This window comes from Cyprinodon tularosa, unplaced genomic scaffold, assembly GCF_016077235.1.
Source record: "Cyprinodon tularosa strain WSP-4 unplaced genomic scaffold, ASM1607723v1 ctg5, whole genome shotgun sequence".
NCBI classification, from domain to species: Eukaryota; Metazoa; Chordata; class Actinopteri; order Cyprinodontiformes; family Cyprinodontidae; genus Cyprinodon; species Cyprinodon tularosa.
This window is the reverse complement of record NW_024039229.1, coordinates 2,153,904-2,170,362: the sequence shown is the minus strand read 5'-3', so window position 1 is coordinate 2,170,362 and position 16,459 is coordinate 2,153,904. Positions and strand designations below refer to the sequence as shown.

The following is a 16,459-nucleotide window of genomic DNA, read 5'->3' as shown; positions in this document are numbered from 1 at the left end:
ATTCTGTCTCTGCCAGCAGCTCTCAGCTCTGTGGATCCCAAGCAAACCCAGAATAACTCCTGCTGGTTTCTAAATCAACCTCACATATAGAAACCAGTGACTTCATCTCTCTACTGAAGCCCTTCTGAGAGAGAAAGTCTTCTCTGATTCAGATGCATATGAAAGAACTCCCAGTTTCAGTCGGATCCTTTTAGAGGTGAATGACGTCTCCTCACTGTGGATCAACATATGAAGGTTATCTACAGGTTCTGCAGCAGAGTTATCCACAGTCTGAGTTTGGTGAACCTGTTCAGCTGCTGCTTAAATAAAGGCAAACAAATGCTGTTAGGTTTTATTTTTTATTATTATTATTTTTTATTATTCATTATTCATTTCAGGGAATTACATGCATTGGAACACACAAGTGAATGCCAGTTCATCAATTAAAACTTATGAGGCATAATAACAAGAAACAAAAAAAAAAAACAGGCCTGAAAGAGAGTGGGAAGAAGAAAGCGTGTTAAATCCCACTCCGATGCACATTCATAGTAAACATATATATATTCCCAGCTACTTTTTCAATCTAAAAACAAAACTCACATGAAGAGAAAAGATAATAATTAGGAGACATTTATTGATACAATTACTTTGTCTTTGGCGCTCAGACCTTGGCAGGAAACATAGCGCTTAATTTTGATAGATAAGCATGAACAGGAGCAAAGAATAGGGCTGTTTCCTCCCCAGGCCTGAAACTGATGGTGGAGTGGAGATAGATGAAGTTGGTCAGTCTGTAGACTGCTGTTAGTGAGACTGTCTGCTGAGCTTTATGGGGAGATCCAGTGGATTGCGTGAACTGATACTAGAGCTTCACTTAGGGACTTGGAAGATGAAACTCCAGTTGGATAACACAGGTTGAGAGAACCTGTCCATGATGAGCAAGCATGAAGCGACAGTGGAGAGGAAAAACTCCCCGTTGGGAAGAAACCTCTGGCAGAAGCAGGCTCAACATGGCCATCTTCTGTCGGACCGGTTAAAATGAGACAGGGAACGTAGTAGGAGTCCAGGAGGAATGACACTAATGAAGCTTTAGCTACAATGGTGGAGGAGGGGCTAGAGGTGGGTAGAAACGAGGTCATCTGAATGAAATCACACAGCGCATCCGCCGCCTGCGCATAGGAGGCCTTTTAAGATGAACTTTGGATGCTGATTGGCTTTCGTGGAGGTGAGGTTTAAAGCTGATTGGCTGTTTCGCAGGTGGATGTAGGAGTTTCTTCAGTTGAACAAAATTTCAAATCAAAATTGTATTACCCGAGCAAATAATTATTTACATGGTATGTTTTTGTTTTGTATCATACCAGCAATGATTAATACCAAAAAAATGGTAATAGTCTTTATTGCAAGAAGGCCTCAGGTCATTTTATATTTTGAATAATTGCATATCACAACAGGACATCACTGAGCCATAACAGAGTTTTGTCATTAGGTCTGATAGAAACACAAGTTTGGATTTGAACCAGAGAACATTCCAATATATATGTTATTATATTGCTTTTTTTGCAAATATAAAGAATAACCAATAGATAAATCTGAGTAGCAATGCTGACTTTAAGTTCAGGTGGTTAAAATGTGAGTTTAGGAGACAGAATGATGCTAAAGACACAGCAGAACAAAGTGATGAATAGGAGCTCCTGTGTCGTCACCCCGCTGCTTAAAGCAGCTATCAAAGGAGCTGTTGTCACTGAGGAAGACTTGCTCAACCGTAATGAAGGAAACTGGAAGCCCTGAAGCAGGAATAGATCCACAACAACACCAACTAACCGAGAATGTTTTTATATAGCAGAAGATTATGACTAAGATCAGCATAAAGTGAGCAGCATGGAGAGTCTGTGATGCTGGAGTCATTATTGGATCAGTTCCCAGCAGATTAGTAAACATATGAGTCAGAAAGGAGGCTTGTGAAGGAAAGAGCTTCCCTGCCAACCATTTCTGGCCTGATCTTCATCATGTAACCTGGTGATGATGTATACAGACAGTGAGAGAGAGACAGAGAGAGAGAGAGAGAGAGAGAGAGAGGGGAAGGGAGAAGGAGCCGTACTGATGAGTCAGATTCTGATGTAATCCTGTTCCTCCTCCCTTCCTCAGCTCCTCTGCCTGCAAGGCTGTTTCTCATTTTTACCCAACATACTGCCAGTCACGTTACAATGTCTCCATTAGATAAAGAAATTTTATGGAAAAACATGTATTTTAACTCTTAACAGAGATTGTGTCTATAATAGTAGATAGCTTAACCATAGAATCACTTTTAAAAGGTACAGAAACAGAAGGTTTTTTTATTGATCATCTGCATATGAAGCAAAACTTTAAAATGACAAGGTAGAAAGTGTATAAAACCTTTCCATGTTCGCTGCTGTAGATATTTGATAGATAGATGCAGACTTTCCTTATGAAGAAACACAACCCTTGAGATGATTATACTTTTGCTTTCATTCATTTTTAATGTGTGACATTAAATGTTCACTGTTGTTTTCTCAGGAAAAACTGACATCAGTTTTAGTATTAGTGCATGAAGCTCTTTCACTTTTAGCTGCTCTATGTTTCATTTTCACAATGAGTCTACAGGATATGAGAGGAAAAAAAGCCTGGAGCTAAACGACCGTTTAGTCAGCTAAAGAGAAGAAGAAAAGGTTTGTGTTGTTTCAGTAATCTTTACTGTAGATAAAATATGTTCATCCCTAAAAGTTAATGCATTTAAGATACCATGCCCTTGACTTTTGTCAAACAGACGTGGCATGTAGGGAAGAATATCCCTGACCTATAGTTACATAACAAATAATCATTTTGTAAACATTTTTCTTCTAACGATAAATAACATTCTGATTGTCTATCTGAAAGCCCGTATCGATCAAGCTGTAGAAGGAATAAAAGGTATATTCAACTAACCAACTACTAAATAAATAAGTAAATGGACATTAGGAATCTCCACCTTAAGGTCACTGAACTCATTGCTAAAGGTAAATAATCAAAACACCTGCTAAAATAAAAACCAGTAAATAAATAAAACAGGCAGTACTGCTGATAAAGATTTGTTAGGGTGAGTATTCCATTATTTTCATTAAAAAAAAGATTGTATTTGTAAATAAGAAACTGAGTAATAAATATTTATTCCTAAGTTGATTCATATCTTACATTAATGCAACTGTTGATTATTTTGGAAATCGATGAATCTGTAGATCTTTTTTTTGATTAATAATCGTATAGCCAAAGAAGGAGACTTTTTACAAAATAAAACCAAGTGAAACTAACTTTTACACTTTTTTTTAATCTGAACTGAACAATTTTGATATATTTATATCTTTTAACAATTTTTATATAATTACTGCTCTAAGTGGGTTCCTCTGTCAGCTAAAGGTATTCTATTGATTCTCTATACTCCAGTTAACAATTAACTGTTAGTTGATGATTCTTCCAATAATGCATTAAGAACCTAATGGAATAATCCAATTAGCTGTTTCAGCCCTAATGCAGGTCAGACAAAAGTGCAAAGAGTCAAATAATTTAACAGTATTATTTAATATTAGTTCTTTTTTAGTAGAAAAAAATAAGAATACTTCACACATTTCTAAAATCAAACAACTTAAGCGAGAAAAATAATTTATTCAGATGCAGGTTTTAAATTAGAAGCTAAATGAGAAATCTAATTAGAGAGAACGGCATCTGGATGCTTCAATTTCGATGTTTTTCAGGAATTATGAGTGAGAAATCACTGGAGGAAATGGAGGAAAGAGATGGATGGATGGATGAATGGATGGACGGACGGAGAGACGGATGCTGTACCAGTTCACTTTAGTTTATTTATGTAGCGCCAATTCAGAACATGTCATCTCAAGGCACTTTACAATTCAACCAGATCATACAGATTGCTTCAAAGTTTTCTATCCAAGGAAAATGAGTTGATTTTATCAACTCATTGACTCCAAGGCAATCCCTCACACTAAACATGCTTGTAGCGACAGTGGAGAGGAAAAACTCCCTTTTAAGAGGAAGAAACCTCCAGCAGAACCAGGCTCAGTGTGAGCGGCCATCTGCTGAGGCCGACTGGAGTTCAAGGAGACAGAAGCAAAGATACATTCAGAGATTCTTTCAGATATAGCAAAACTATTGTCTTCATCTAAGCCTTCATCTTGTATGTTAGATCCAGTTCCAACCAGGTTATTTAACCTCTTAACATCCACCTTATTTTGGGTAATCCTCGCGTATTTTGCATGCCCAAATTGAAAAGCAAATAACTTATGAACTATAAGCCCAAATTACATGTGCAATACATTTTGTGAAAGCTAACACCCTCTAGTTTCCTAATATAAAAATTAGAATTGGGTGACTAGAACACAGACCAACCTGCATCAGTTTAAACACGACTCAAAGTTGTTGTTTTTTATACTCGGAAATGATAGGTCTTTTTTGAACAGCAGTAATAAAGACATTCTTGAGAAAAAACAGGTTTTATTGTGTTATATTTGTTCTACATCATGTGAGCCACAAATGCAGAAAATTTCAGACCTCTAGCTATAACAGTTCCAGAGCTGTGGGGTATGGAACTTTTGGTGTCAGCTTGGAGCTGCGCGCAATGGCTTCGCCTGCTGGTAAAAATTTTACCTGTGGAATTTCATGCATTCTGAGTTATTACCCCCACTTAAGGTGGGTTTTAAGGAGTTAAGGAGCTATTCTCTTTGATCTCCTCCTCCATTTTAGATGAGATTAATCTATCCCTGTTACAGGGATATGTAACAAAGGCTTTTAAGGTTGCTGTAATTAAACTTTTGCCTAAGAAACTGTGTCTTGACCCAAATGACTTGATCAATTATAGACCTATATCCAATCTTCCTTTCTTATCTAAAGTTCTTGAGAAAGTAGTTGCCAAACAGGTGTGTGATCACTTACACCATAATGAACTTTTTGAAGAGCTTCAGTCTGACTTTAGAGCTCATCATAGCACTGAAACCGCTCTGGTGAAAGTTGCTAATGATATTTTCATGGCCGCAGATAATTAACTCATATTTGTACTTGTCCTGTCAGATCTCAGTGCTGCATTTGATACAGTTGACCAAAATATTCTTTTAGAAAGACTTGAATATTTTGTTGGAATTAAAGGAACAGCACTAGACTGGTTTAAATCCTTTCTATCTGGTCGATTTCTGTTTGTTCACGTTAATGACAAATTTTCCACATGCTGAAAGGTTACCTGTGGAGTACCACAGGGATCAGTGCTAAGACCAATTCTCTTTACTTTATATATGCTCCCAATCGGTAGAATTATTAGAAAGCATGGGAATTTCCACTGTTATGCTGAAGCTAACCCATTACAATTAATTACAGGCATGTCTTACAAAAAAGAAAAACCTTTATGACTCTTAACTTTCTCCTTCTGAATACAGACAAAACAGAAGTTATAGTCTTTGGACCAGAGTCTTTGAAAAATAAGCTGATTAGTCAGTCACTTCATTTGGATGGGATTAAACTGATTTCAGATAATAAAGTAAAAAATCTTGGTGTTGTTTTTGATCAGGACCTGTCTTTTAAATCCCATATCAAAGAGGTTTCTAGAATTTCCTTCTTTCATCTGAGGAATATTACAAAAATTAGAAATCTCCTGTCCAGGGGTGATGCTGAGAAATTAGTTCATGCATTTGTTACTTCAAGGCTGGACTATTGTAATTCTTTACTATCAGGAAGTCCACAAACTGTAGTTAAAAGCCATTCATCTGATCCAAAATGCTGCAGCCAGAGTTCTGATAAAAGTTAAAAAGAGAGATCAAATCTCTCCTATCCTGGCTTCTCTTCATTGGCTTCCTGTTAAATCCAGAATAGAATTTAAAATCCTCCTTCTCACATATAGAGCCTTAAATGGCCAAGCTCCATCTTATATCAGAGATCTGATTGTTCCTTATGTTCCTAACAGAGCACTTCGCTCTCAATCTGCAGGTTTACTAGTGGTTCCTAGAATTTCTAAAAGTAGAATGGGAGGCAGATCTTTTAGTTCCCAGGCTCCTCTCCTGTGGAACCAACTACCAGTTTTAGTCCATGAGGCAGACACCCTGTCTGTTTTTAAGGCTATGCTTAAAACTTTCTCTATAGTTATGCTGCTATAGGCTTAGACTTCTGGAGGACATAGGGACCCCTATTTAATCATTCTGCTTCATTCTATCTCTATTCTCCCATTCTGCAGAATCTGTTAGTTCCATCTCTAACATTATGCTCTGTGCTTTTTCTCCAAGTATATATATATATGTTGAGTTAATAAATTGATTAATTTGAAATGTTTCCATATACGGTTTTTATCTTGCATTTCATGTGCTGCTAAAGGCTTTATTCTATTACAGATATAAAGCTGTGCTTGAAAATTGATATAACCTTTCATTACAGACAGAACAAATCAGGAGCTAGTAAAATAAATTGAAACATATATATATATTTTGAAATTATTTTGAAATATATATATATATGTATATATATATATGATCTTTTTATTTTTTATTTTATTTTTTACCAAATTAAGCTTTTCTTTTCTCCTCCCTTGAGATTAATTATAGATATGACAAATGACATTTATAAACTACTTTAGTTATCACTCAGGGAGGTGACCATGACCATGAAATTCCAGTGTAAAATAACCATGTTTCACAACAAACATTGAAAATACAAAAACCTGAATGCTTTTTTCAGTGGCTTTGTTGATAAAAAAAATTCTTACTGTTGCTTTCACTTTTATATTTAGAAATGGATGGAAGTGTTTGTTCTGTATGAGTTTATTATTCTTTTTATTTATTTATTATTTAATAATGTTATTTGTGTTTCTTTGTATTTTATCCTTTAAAATATCAGAACTTGCACATTACATCTGTCTGACTGCATCTATACATTAAATCAGATGTTATGATGCAACAGCAGAATACATAAGCAGCTTTTTTACTGAAATACTTTTTTTAGTAAAAGATGAAGTAGTGCTATTCTAACCTGAGTACATTTTTAGGTTTTCTACTCTGGTCTGAATATCTTACTTTGTGTGTGTGACTCAGCTGCCTAATGCCATTCCTCTTTATTCCCTTGCAGAGTTTCTATTCTCATTAACACAAGCGCAGTGTTTTAAATTCTAGGAAATACCACAGCAGCAGTGATCTGGAATAAAGGTATTTCTCACATTGTTTTTGTTGTGTGGAAATTGCCGGAATACATTTGAGGATGCTTTTATTATATTGACAGACAAACGCAGCTGAAAACGGAAACCACAGAATCTCATCTTAGTCACATGACTCGATCTGACCAATCAGAGCGAGCCAAGTCCAACGGAAAAGTACGCTCATTGTTCGGATGTTTTGCTAACTATAACTTATAAATATGGAAAAATACAGTCCAGACACGGCGGGATATGGATATATCAGGAGTGTCCAGATGGAACAGACGGGTCCCGGATGCGTTTTGTTGTGTTTTTAGTGAAATGCCACGTGTTCAGGTTTGATGAAGTCTGTATATCAGGATGGTTTCGTCACGTGACTCCCCTCCCCCACCCAACCCGGGGAGTTGGGAAAGAAGGCGGACATGTTTGAGGGGAAATGTGCTGCTTAAAAAGTATCCAAGTGGAAGACAAAGAAGATTTTTGGAAGACAGGTTTCGCTCTTTTTTTTTGAGGATTTACTTGTCAACTTTTGATTTTCTCTAAAGGCTTTTCAATAGATTTTTTTTCCCAACATTTTGATTATTATTTTTCTGGGACTAATTAAGATTTTTTTTTTATACTGACAAACTGTTAAAGCTGTAGTAATATTTGTTACTAGATGAAAAGGGGATCTTTCTGCCTGTTATTTGAGTGACATTGATTCTGTAACCTTGGTATGGGGGATGGGCACATATGGTTAGGTAATGTCCTGTGTGCCTCAAATTATTCATTTTATGAGTTTAAAAATACAAAAGATTACAATTTAGTGCTACTTATAGTTAAAATTGTTATCTTGTAAGTTCGAAGTTATTTTTCCTGTATATTTTTTAAAAACCTAAGTATGGCCGAATACTGAAAAAACTGGGTTTAAATTGTAGTTTTTGGTTACTATCGACGTCTTTACAAGTATTTAAGTTGTAAAGTTTTTATTTTGGTTAATAGTCGTTTTTCCTTTAGGCTGTTGGTTTTAAAACTGCTGTGTCATTGTGTTGATCGTTGCTGCGCTGACCTTGCTAGAGGTGGTTTTAGTTTTATAATTTGAGTTTTACCTAAAAGCTAAAAACACTAATATTTTTAGAGCTTAATCCTTAATAGTAATGTATTGGTGCTTTTTACTTGAAGGCGCATGTGGACCAAATTTTTATGGCGGTTTTCAAAAAGCATCGGTCTGAACGGTAATGCTTAACGGATATATGAACTATTGTCGTTAAATTACAAGATAGTACTTCTATATGATTAGGCATGTGGTTAATTAACTTTACAGCGAGCACTTTTATAAAATTCTTTTGTCTTTCGCTGCTCAAAGATGGCGCCCGCCTACATGTTCTAGAAGAAACTGATGATTTCACGAGGGAGAGGCTCTCTTCAGGCGGTACTCGTGACAGCTGGCCAACCAATGGGACTGTTGGTTTTTATACTACAAGCCCGCGTTTAGGCCGTTTCAACCAATCCCGTTGGTCGCTGCGGAACACGTTGACGTAATATGATATGATAAGGAACTGGGTGTCTCTTTTTCTCTCGGTTTTCCTGAAGCTTTTTTTTAGCGAGCCAGTCACAAACGAGTCACCGGGAAGACAGGGCGGTCTGGACCAATGGTGTTCGACAATATCTTTGAAGGACAGGGGGAACTCACCAATAGGTTGTCCCTGAACGTTGCATGCGGATATCTAACAGTAAACTGGTGTGGTGATTTTGAAAGACACCGCGAGTAGCCAATAAGGATTCTGTGGGCGGAGGAATAAGGAAGGGGTTCAGCCAATGAGGTGAATGGCTGCTCTATAAAGCACCGGGTGTAGTCGCACTCAGTCGCCATTTCAACGAAGCGATTCACAGGGATTTCGTCGTGGCGGGCAGCAAAGAAAACTGACGAACGGAGACGGACCCTGCGTTTGAGTGTTTCCCAAAACAGAATCCGGATCCATCCTGATGGATATGGCTGTTAACCCGCCTCTTGACAGGTATATATCGGTAGAACTGGCTCTCACTTTAACATCAGAAGGATTATTTTAAGATTTTTTTTTTGTCATTTTTTACTTCTCTACTGGCTCCCCTTCTGTACTGTTTCTCACTCAGGGTGAGACATGGACTGGACTAAGTACCGGAAAAAATCTATTATTACAATGGACAATTATTTATGAATAAAATAAATATTTTGAATTTATTTTTTCAAATAGCCTATGAATATAGTGGCGCCATCTTCGGGTCTTCGCGGCAGTTAGCCGCTTACTCCCGCAGCTCAGCAGTGGATGTTAGCATAGCTACAGATAGCTTGGCTAACTAAACTTGTCTGTTATAGAGGTAGTCGGAATGCAACTTTATTAGAGAATAAGGTCGCAGGAGGGAATTGGTTCCCATTGCTTCAGTTATATAATGCCTTTATCACCTAGCTTATTAAACGTCCGGCGTTGTACTGTTCGAGCCATCCTTGCGTACATCCAAACAGTCTGTCACCGGCTTGTTGTGCTAGCCATGTGGTCAGATTGTTGTGATGGACGGGTTCACTGGTACACCTAAATGGTTTAAATTATTTATAATTTATTGAAAAAATATTACCGAGGATCTAAATGGTTAAAATAGGACCCAAGGCTTACTGTTATATTTCTTTATGTTGCCAGGTTACAGCTCAGTGCCTTTTACAGTTATTACACTTTTTTAATGTAATGCCTTCATTTTTGTTTTGATATAGTTTTAAATGTTTTTACACAGAACCTTCAACTTCTAATATTTTTTTTAGTAATGTCGCCTTTGTGTAAATTCTTTTGCATATTTTTTTATAAATAAAGTACACTAAATGTCAAATGAGTTTCCAGAAGTTTATTTGAGATTGACCTATTCTAAATGGATCAATGCAGTTTTAATTTGCACACTGGGATGATTTTATGAGATGAGCTTTAAGTAGTATTCCTTAATAAACCTTTTGTTCAGGGTGTAAGCAAAAAAAAAGAAAGGAAAAAAAGATCAAATGTTTACCATGATGATGGACCATGATGATTTTGAAGTTCTTTGTAAGGCTAGTGTGATGCAGGTTTGTCTTCGCATGAATTAGTCACCAAAACTGTTGTTAAAAGGTATATTTTATTTTTCAAATACCCAGTTTTATAAACTTACAAGAAATCAGGAAGTTAAACATATATATAAATATATAAATAAAACATGCAATTCCTGGGGAAAATATTTCTAAGCAGTGTAAAAAACAAAACAAAAAAAAAACTGAGAGGCAGCCATCAGCATGCTCTGTTGTGTGCACTGTAGCATGGAAATAACCCCACCCACCAGTTAGAGAAGTTTTTCTCTCCTCCCCATCAAGAAACGAGTGGGAGGAGTTAGTGAACAGGAACTAGGTGTAGAGCAGGAAGTCGATGACTAAAGCAACGCCCATGTTTTCCTATTCAGATAGGATGCCTTGTTTTATTTTTATTCTTTTATATTTGTGTTGCAGAGTATATAAGTAAAAGAAAATGTTGTAGTTCAGGATAAGTTTGATTCCCTATTATGCTGGTCTTAACATGAGTAAAAGCTGGTCAGTTTTGAGATTTTATCTATTTTCCCCCTGGTGCATCTTCTTTCCTCTCCGTAAAGTTCACTGGATCTTGATTCCTCTTGGCAGCACTCATTCTGGGGTTGACCCTGGCTATACTGGAGTGACAATGGATCAGAGCACTGGTACAGCTGGGAAACGCATCCGGAAACCTTCCCAGCTCTACGAAGGCTTTGAGAGTCCTGGGATACCCCTGATCAGCCAGATGGTCCCCTCAGGGCCCCCCCAGCCAACGGTGAAAGACCCCAACAGACAGGGAAGGATGACCAACCAGCTGCAGTTCCTGCAGAAAGTCGTCCTTAAGTCTCTGTGGAGGCACCACTTCGCCTGGCCGTTCCACGAACCTGTGGACGCAGTCAAGCTCAACCTGCCTGTGAGTAAAACAGAAACGGAAATTAGAGAATAAAAAGAGAGTAGTTTGTTTATAGGTCTGACTAATAAGCATATCTGTTTTCAGGACTATCATAAGATCATAAAAACCCCGATGGACATGGGCAGCATCAAGAAGAGGCTGGAGAACAACTACTACCTCAGTGCCAGCGAATGCATGCAGGACTTCAACACCATGTTTACAAACTGCTACATTTACAACAAGGTAGGCAGGTTTCCATTTTAAATTAGTTGGTTGTGTTGATATTGAGGAATGGTCTGAATACTTAATTTCTGAATGTAAAAGTGGTCCTGTTGAAGATTTATTCAACACTAGTTATTTAAAGTTAAAACTCGTTTATCACACCCAGTTAATTTCCAAGTTTATTATTTAAAGTAAGAGCTTTTTTTGGATGAAAAGGTTCAGTTTTTTTTATTTTATTCCAGTTTTTCCTCAAACTAAACTATTTTCTTTCTCCATGTTTGCAGCCAACGGATGACATCGTGCTGATGGCTCAGTCTCTGGAGAAAGCCTTCCTGCAGAAAGTTGCCCAGATGCCCCAGGAGGAGATCGAGCTGGCCCCCCCACTCGCTCGCAACAAATCTGCCAAATCCTCCAAAAAAGGGAAAACTAATCAAAGTGAGGATGGAGACGATTGGCTGACAGAAACCTGCTGCTTCCTCCTGTCAGATCGGCTCATCTGTTCTATATCTTCCAGTTCTAGGAGGCGTGACGACGGCCCACCAGGTGCCCGCCGTCTCCCAGTCTGCATACTCTCCTCCCACTCCAGAAACCCCCGACTCCATCTTCTCCACCCCCCCACAGACTATTTTATCTAAGAGCATCAGCTTCCCTGCTGAGCACAGCCTGCCCACCATCACCAACATGCCCCCCACACAGCCCACCGCTAAGGTAACTGGTTTTATGTTTCTGTGGTCACTGGTTTGACTGGAGGGGGGATGAAGGTCTGAAAGTCATCATCCTCTTCTCTTCCACCACAGAAAAAAGGGGTGAAGAGGAAGGCAGACACCACCACTCCCACCACCATGGCCATGCCCATCATGGGCACCATGGGGGTGAGCGGGATCGGTCTGGGGATGGGCGGCGGCCTGGACTCGCCGCTGACACTGACCTCTCTGGGGATGGACCACGGCTCTCCGCTGGGACTGAGCCCGGGTATGGTGATGGGCATGGATATGAGCCACGGAGTGATGATGATGGGGAACAACGGGACGGCAGGAAGCAGGAGGGGGGTCAGCGGACGGCCCATCAAACCCCCAAAGAAAGACCTGCCGGACTCCATCCTGCCCACGCCGGTGAGGCGCAGCAAGCTGACGCCGCAGCTGCGCTACTGCAGCGGCGTGCTGAAGGAGCTGCTGTCCAAGAAGCACGCGGCGTACGCCTGGCCGTTCTACAAGCCTGTGGACGCCACATCGCTTGGTCTCCATGACTACCATGACATCATCAAGCAGCCCATGGACCTGAGCACAATCAAGGTACAGAAGCTGCAGCAGCTCAGAAGTTAGCTTCTGTTTTGTTCTTGGATAAAACAGGAAATTTAAGTGATGTTTGTTTCTGCAGAGGAAGATGGACAGCAGGGAGTACAGAGACGCCCAGCAGTTCTCCGCCGACGTCAGGCTCATGTTCTCCAACTGCTACAAGTACAACCCTCCTGATCACGACGTGGTCGCCATGGCCAGGAAGCTCCAGGTAATGCCACCAAATATGGAAATTACTTCCCTGCATGAAACAGAAAACATCCGTATTTGCGTAGAAAGAGATTTATTTTGTTTATTAAACCTGAGAATAGATTCTAAATGATAAATTCTACTTAAAGAAGATTTGATGAGATACTTTAACAGCAAAGTAAAGCCAAACGGCTGATTTACTGATGCTTAATCAATTTTATTCTCTTTCAGGACGTGTTTGAGTTCTGCTTCGCTAAGATGCCCGATGAGGCTCCTGCCCCTCCCACCTCCTCATCTTCCTCGTCTTCCTCCTCATCCTCCTCATCTGAGAGCGAGTTCAGCAGCGACAGCGAGCCGAGCGACAGCAGCCTGAGCTCCGACTCAGAGGAGGAGAGAGCCAATCGGCTGGCAGAGCTGCAGGAGCAGGTTGGTTCTGATCCTGACCCCAAACGGAACAGCCATCTTTTAAATATCCGCATTTGACATCATGGTTTTAAATTACATTTAGTTAGACCATAATAAATAATTTCATGTATTGAATTTTAATCCCACCTTCTGATTCAGAAATAATTGCTTCATTTATTTCCATTAGTTTTACGTCTGGCTAACCAACTTTTGTTTTTTTTTTTTTTTTTTTTACTCTGATAAACCTTCAAATTTCAGAAATTTCTTATAACTTTGCTCCAGATATTTGTCTTTTTAACAGTTTTTTTTTTTTTTTTTTTAATAACTTCTTGCTGCTAAAATTAAGATTTTGGATTTTATAAAATCATACATTTATCTCAGACCTTTAAGTCGATGTTTTTTTTCCCGTAGCTAATGTTTTATCCGTCTGGTTTTCCAGCTGAAAGCGGTCCATGAGCAGCTCACGGCGCTCTCCCAGGGTCCCATCGTCAAACCCAAGAAAAAGAAAGAGAAGAAGGACAAGAAGAAGAAGAAGAAAATGGAGAAACATCGGCGGGTAGAGGAGGTCGTTGCAGTAAGGCCGCCCAAAGCTCCCAAGATGTCCAAGTCCTCTAAAACAAAGAGCACCAAAGGGATCAGCTGTCCTGTCATACCAGCGAAGAAGACGCAAAGCAAGAAAAACAACAAGAGCAAGTGAGTAACGCCCCCTACTGATTAGAGAACTGAAGTTTGTTATTGTTCTAACCCTCCATCTGTCATGCTGCTCCATCAGATCCAAAAAGGGCAACATGATGTTCAACGTGTCCCAGCCGATGCACGACCCTCTGGTCAGCCATTTTGACTCCGACGAGGAGGAGGAGACGGTCCCCATGTCGTACGACGAGAAGCGCCAGCTGAGCCTGGACATCAACAAGCTGCCGGGCGAGAAGCTGGGCCGGGTCGTCTACATCATCCAGTCCAGGGAGCCGTCACTCAGAGACACCAACCCGGAGGAGATCGAGATCGATTTCGAGACGCTGAAACCGTCGACGCTGAGGGAGCTGGAGCGATACGTGATGACCTGTCTACGGAAGAAACCCCGTAAGCCGTACGGTGAGCAGAGAACCGGGTTCAGTCCTGGTCCTGTTGGGTTTGGGTCATTCATTAAGCCTTGTCGTCATCCTGTTTTTGACGTGAACTTTCTCTGCAGCGAGTAAGAAGAACAGTGCGGGCAAAACCAGGGAGGAGCTGGCGATGGAGAAGCAGATGGAGCTGGAGAGGCGGCTGATGGACGTCAGCGGGCAGCTGAACTCTGGGAAGAAGCCATCTAAGACCAAAAGTGAGTCCTTCATTCCTCATTTAGGAAAAAAACCTGTTATCGGGTAAATAATCTTATTAACTTGTTTTATTTTCCCTTCAGATGATAAACCAGCGTCAGACGTCCACGCCCAGCCGTCACGTCTCAGCGCCAGCAGCTCTTCCTCAGACTCCTCTTCATCGTCGTCCTCCTCATCATCTTCAGACACCAGTGAATCAGATTCTGGTTGATTCAGTCGGACTGTTTGTAAACGATGGGGTCCATTAAGGAGCTCTGGGTTCAGTCGGACCCGGTCCAGAGAGGTGGGCTCTCCCTGCGCTCGGCTCGATCCGGCTGAATGTGAGAAGAGAGCGACGGCGTCCTGCTGGTGACGGGCGGAGCGACGGGAAGCTTCTCTTAACAAAGACTGCTGCACATGGAGGGATATGGGTGCTAGAGCCAGAATCTGTGTGTTCTGGATTATTTTCCCCTCTGAACGTGCTTCCTTGTCTTTATGCTGTATAGATCACATGTACAGATGTATAAATATCTATTTTCTTTTATAAAGAAGCCTTTTATGGAGGTTATTTATTCCCTGATTGTGGGAAAGGATTGACCTGGCGTGTACAGAGCTGTGTGTTCCGTTTGTTCTAACGATAAGAGAGTCCACTTTGGTTTCTTTAGTATGAATGGATCTTGTATGTTTGCATGTGTGAGAGATCCGGCACCACAAGTGCATCTTTGTGAAGTTCCTCATAGTTTAGAGGCAGACGCCGCTCATGGCGCTGCACGCAGAAGCACCTTGGTTCAGTAGGAAACAGACTGCATGCATCAGAGGAGCAGACGGACGCTCCTGTGTCGTCCTGTTAGTCGTACAGAAACACGTCTTAGTTACAGGCTCAGTATTTCTGTTCCATGTTAGCTGTTTGTTTTCTTCACGAGCCACAATCTGTAAGCATGTTGCTTTTTTATTTGACCAATCTGCTAATAAATTGTGAGGACCTGTCTTGTCCAATCACCTTTGTCTAAATAACTCCTGAATCCTTTTATTTATTCACTTAAAAAACATACATTTGAATTTAGTCAATTAGTTTTTCACTTAAAGGGAAACATTTTTTTTGGTATTTAATTAAAATTATAGTTTTCCTACAGCTGAAATCTTTTTATCATTAAAAAAACAGTTGACTGACGAGTTAATTTCACGCACTGTTTTTGTTGACTGTTAGATAAAATATTTTATAATGGAGTGTTTTTTGGTTTTATTAAGGTTACAGCTTAAAGTAGAGGTTAAGTTGTTTAGGGGAAATGTGGATTTAACTGAAGGGGTTTAATTTCCTGAAATATGCACATTTGGACTAATTAAGGTCTACATGTTTTACAGAGTCAAACTTGTGTTTTTTTTGTTTTTTTTTTTACTTCATGATTTGAGGTTCTTTGCCACATTTGGTTCCCATTACAACAAAAACTAAATGTCAGTCTTGCTCTGCAGTTTGTCAGAAATCTGAATGCTTTGTTCTCGTTTCATCTGAACCTAAATAAAAACATAAGCCTTTAACTGTTTGGATATTTCTTTCAAAAAGGAAACGTTTTATGTAAATTATTGAATTCTGTAAAAATAATGTACTTTAACTTTAAGTAAATTCTCCTATATAACAAACCAGGTTATATAGATATAAATTTATATTTTAAATAAATTCTAATGCTTGGATGGCAGATTGTTTCCATCAATTCAATATAATTTATCAACCTTTCATGTGAAAATCTAAAGGTGACGGGCGCCCTCTGCTGGTCAAATGTAAGATAAAAAAAATCGTTATGGCATTGCCTCAAACTACTTGAACATTTAAAAAAAAGTTAGTTTTTGGTTCTAATTTAATGCGACAGTCCTGTGGCTTTTTATTCTCGTGTGCAAATATGAACTGTTGTGTTTGGCAATAAACATTGTATTAGTTTGTATTAGAAAATTGCAAGTGTATATTTATTTTCACTGCCA

General features: G+C 39.4%; 1 protein-coding gene across 3 annotated transcripts; it reads left to right on the top strand.

Moving 5' to 3' along the window:
- The first annotated feature begins 7,303 nt into the window (after positions 1 to 7,303).
- brd2a (bromodomain containing 2a) lies at positions 7,304 to 15,848 on the top strand. Of its 3 annotated transcripts, none has more exons than XM_038302900.1 (12): positions 7,304 to 9,147; positions 10,797 to 11,100; positions 11,185 to 11,322; positions 11,586 to 11,736; positions 11,816 to 12,009; positions 12,099 to 12,593; positions 12,679 to 12,807; positions 13,017 to 13,211; positions 13,630 to 13,883; positions 13,963 to 14,270; positions 14,380 to 14,508; positions 14,590 to 15,848. In XM_038302900.1, the coding sequence occupies exons 1-12, from the start codon at positions 9,116 to 9,118 to the stop codon at positions 14,715 to 14,717; spliced, it is 2,457 nt and encodes an 818-aa protein (XP_038158828.1). In that variant the 5' UTR covers positions 7,304 to 9,115; the 3' UTR covers positions 14,718 to 15,848. The 3 variants fall into 3 exon arrangements, with proteins under 3 accessions (XP_038158828.1, XP_038158829.1, XP_038158827.1); XM_038302901.1 differs by having other exon boundaries at positions 10,769 to 11,100; positions 13,963 to 14,282; XM_038302899.1 differs by having other exon boundaries at positions 7,305 to 9,147; positions 13,963 to 14,282.
- Positions 15,849 to 16,459: the final 611 nt, after the last annotated feature.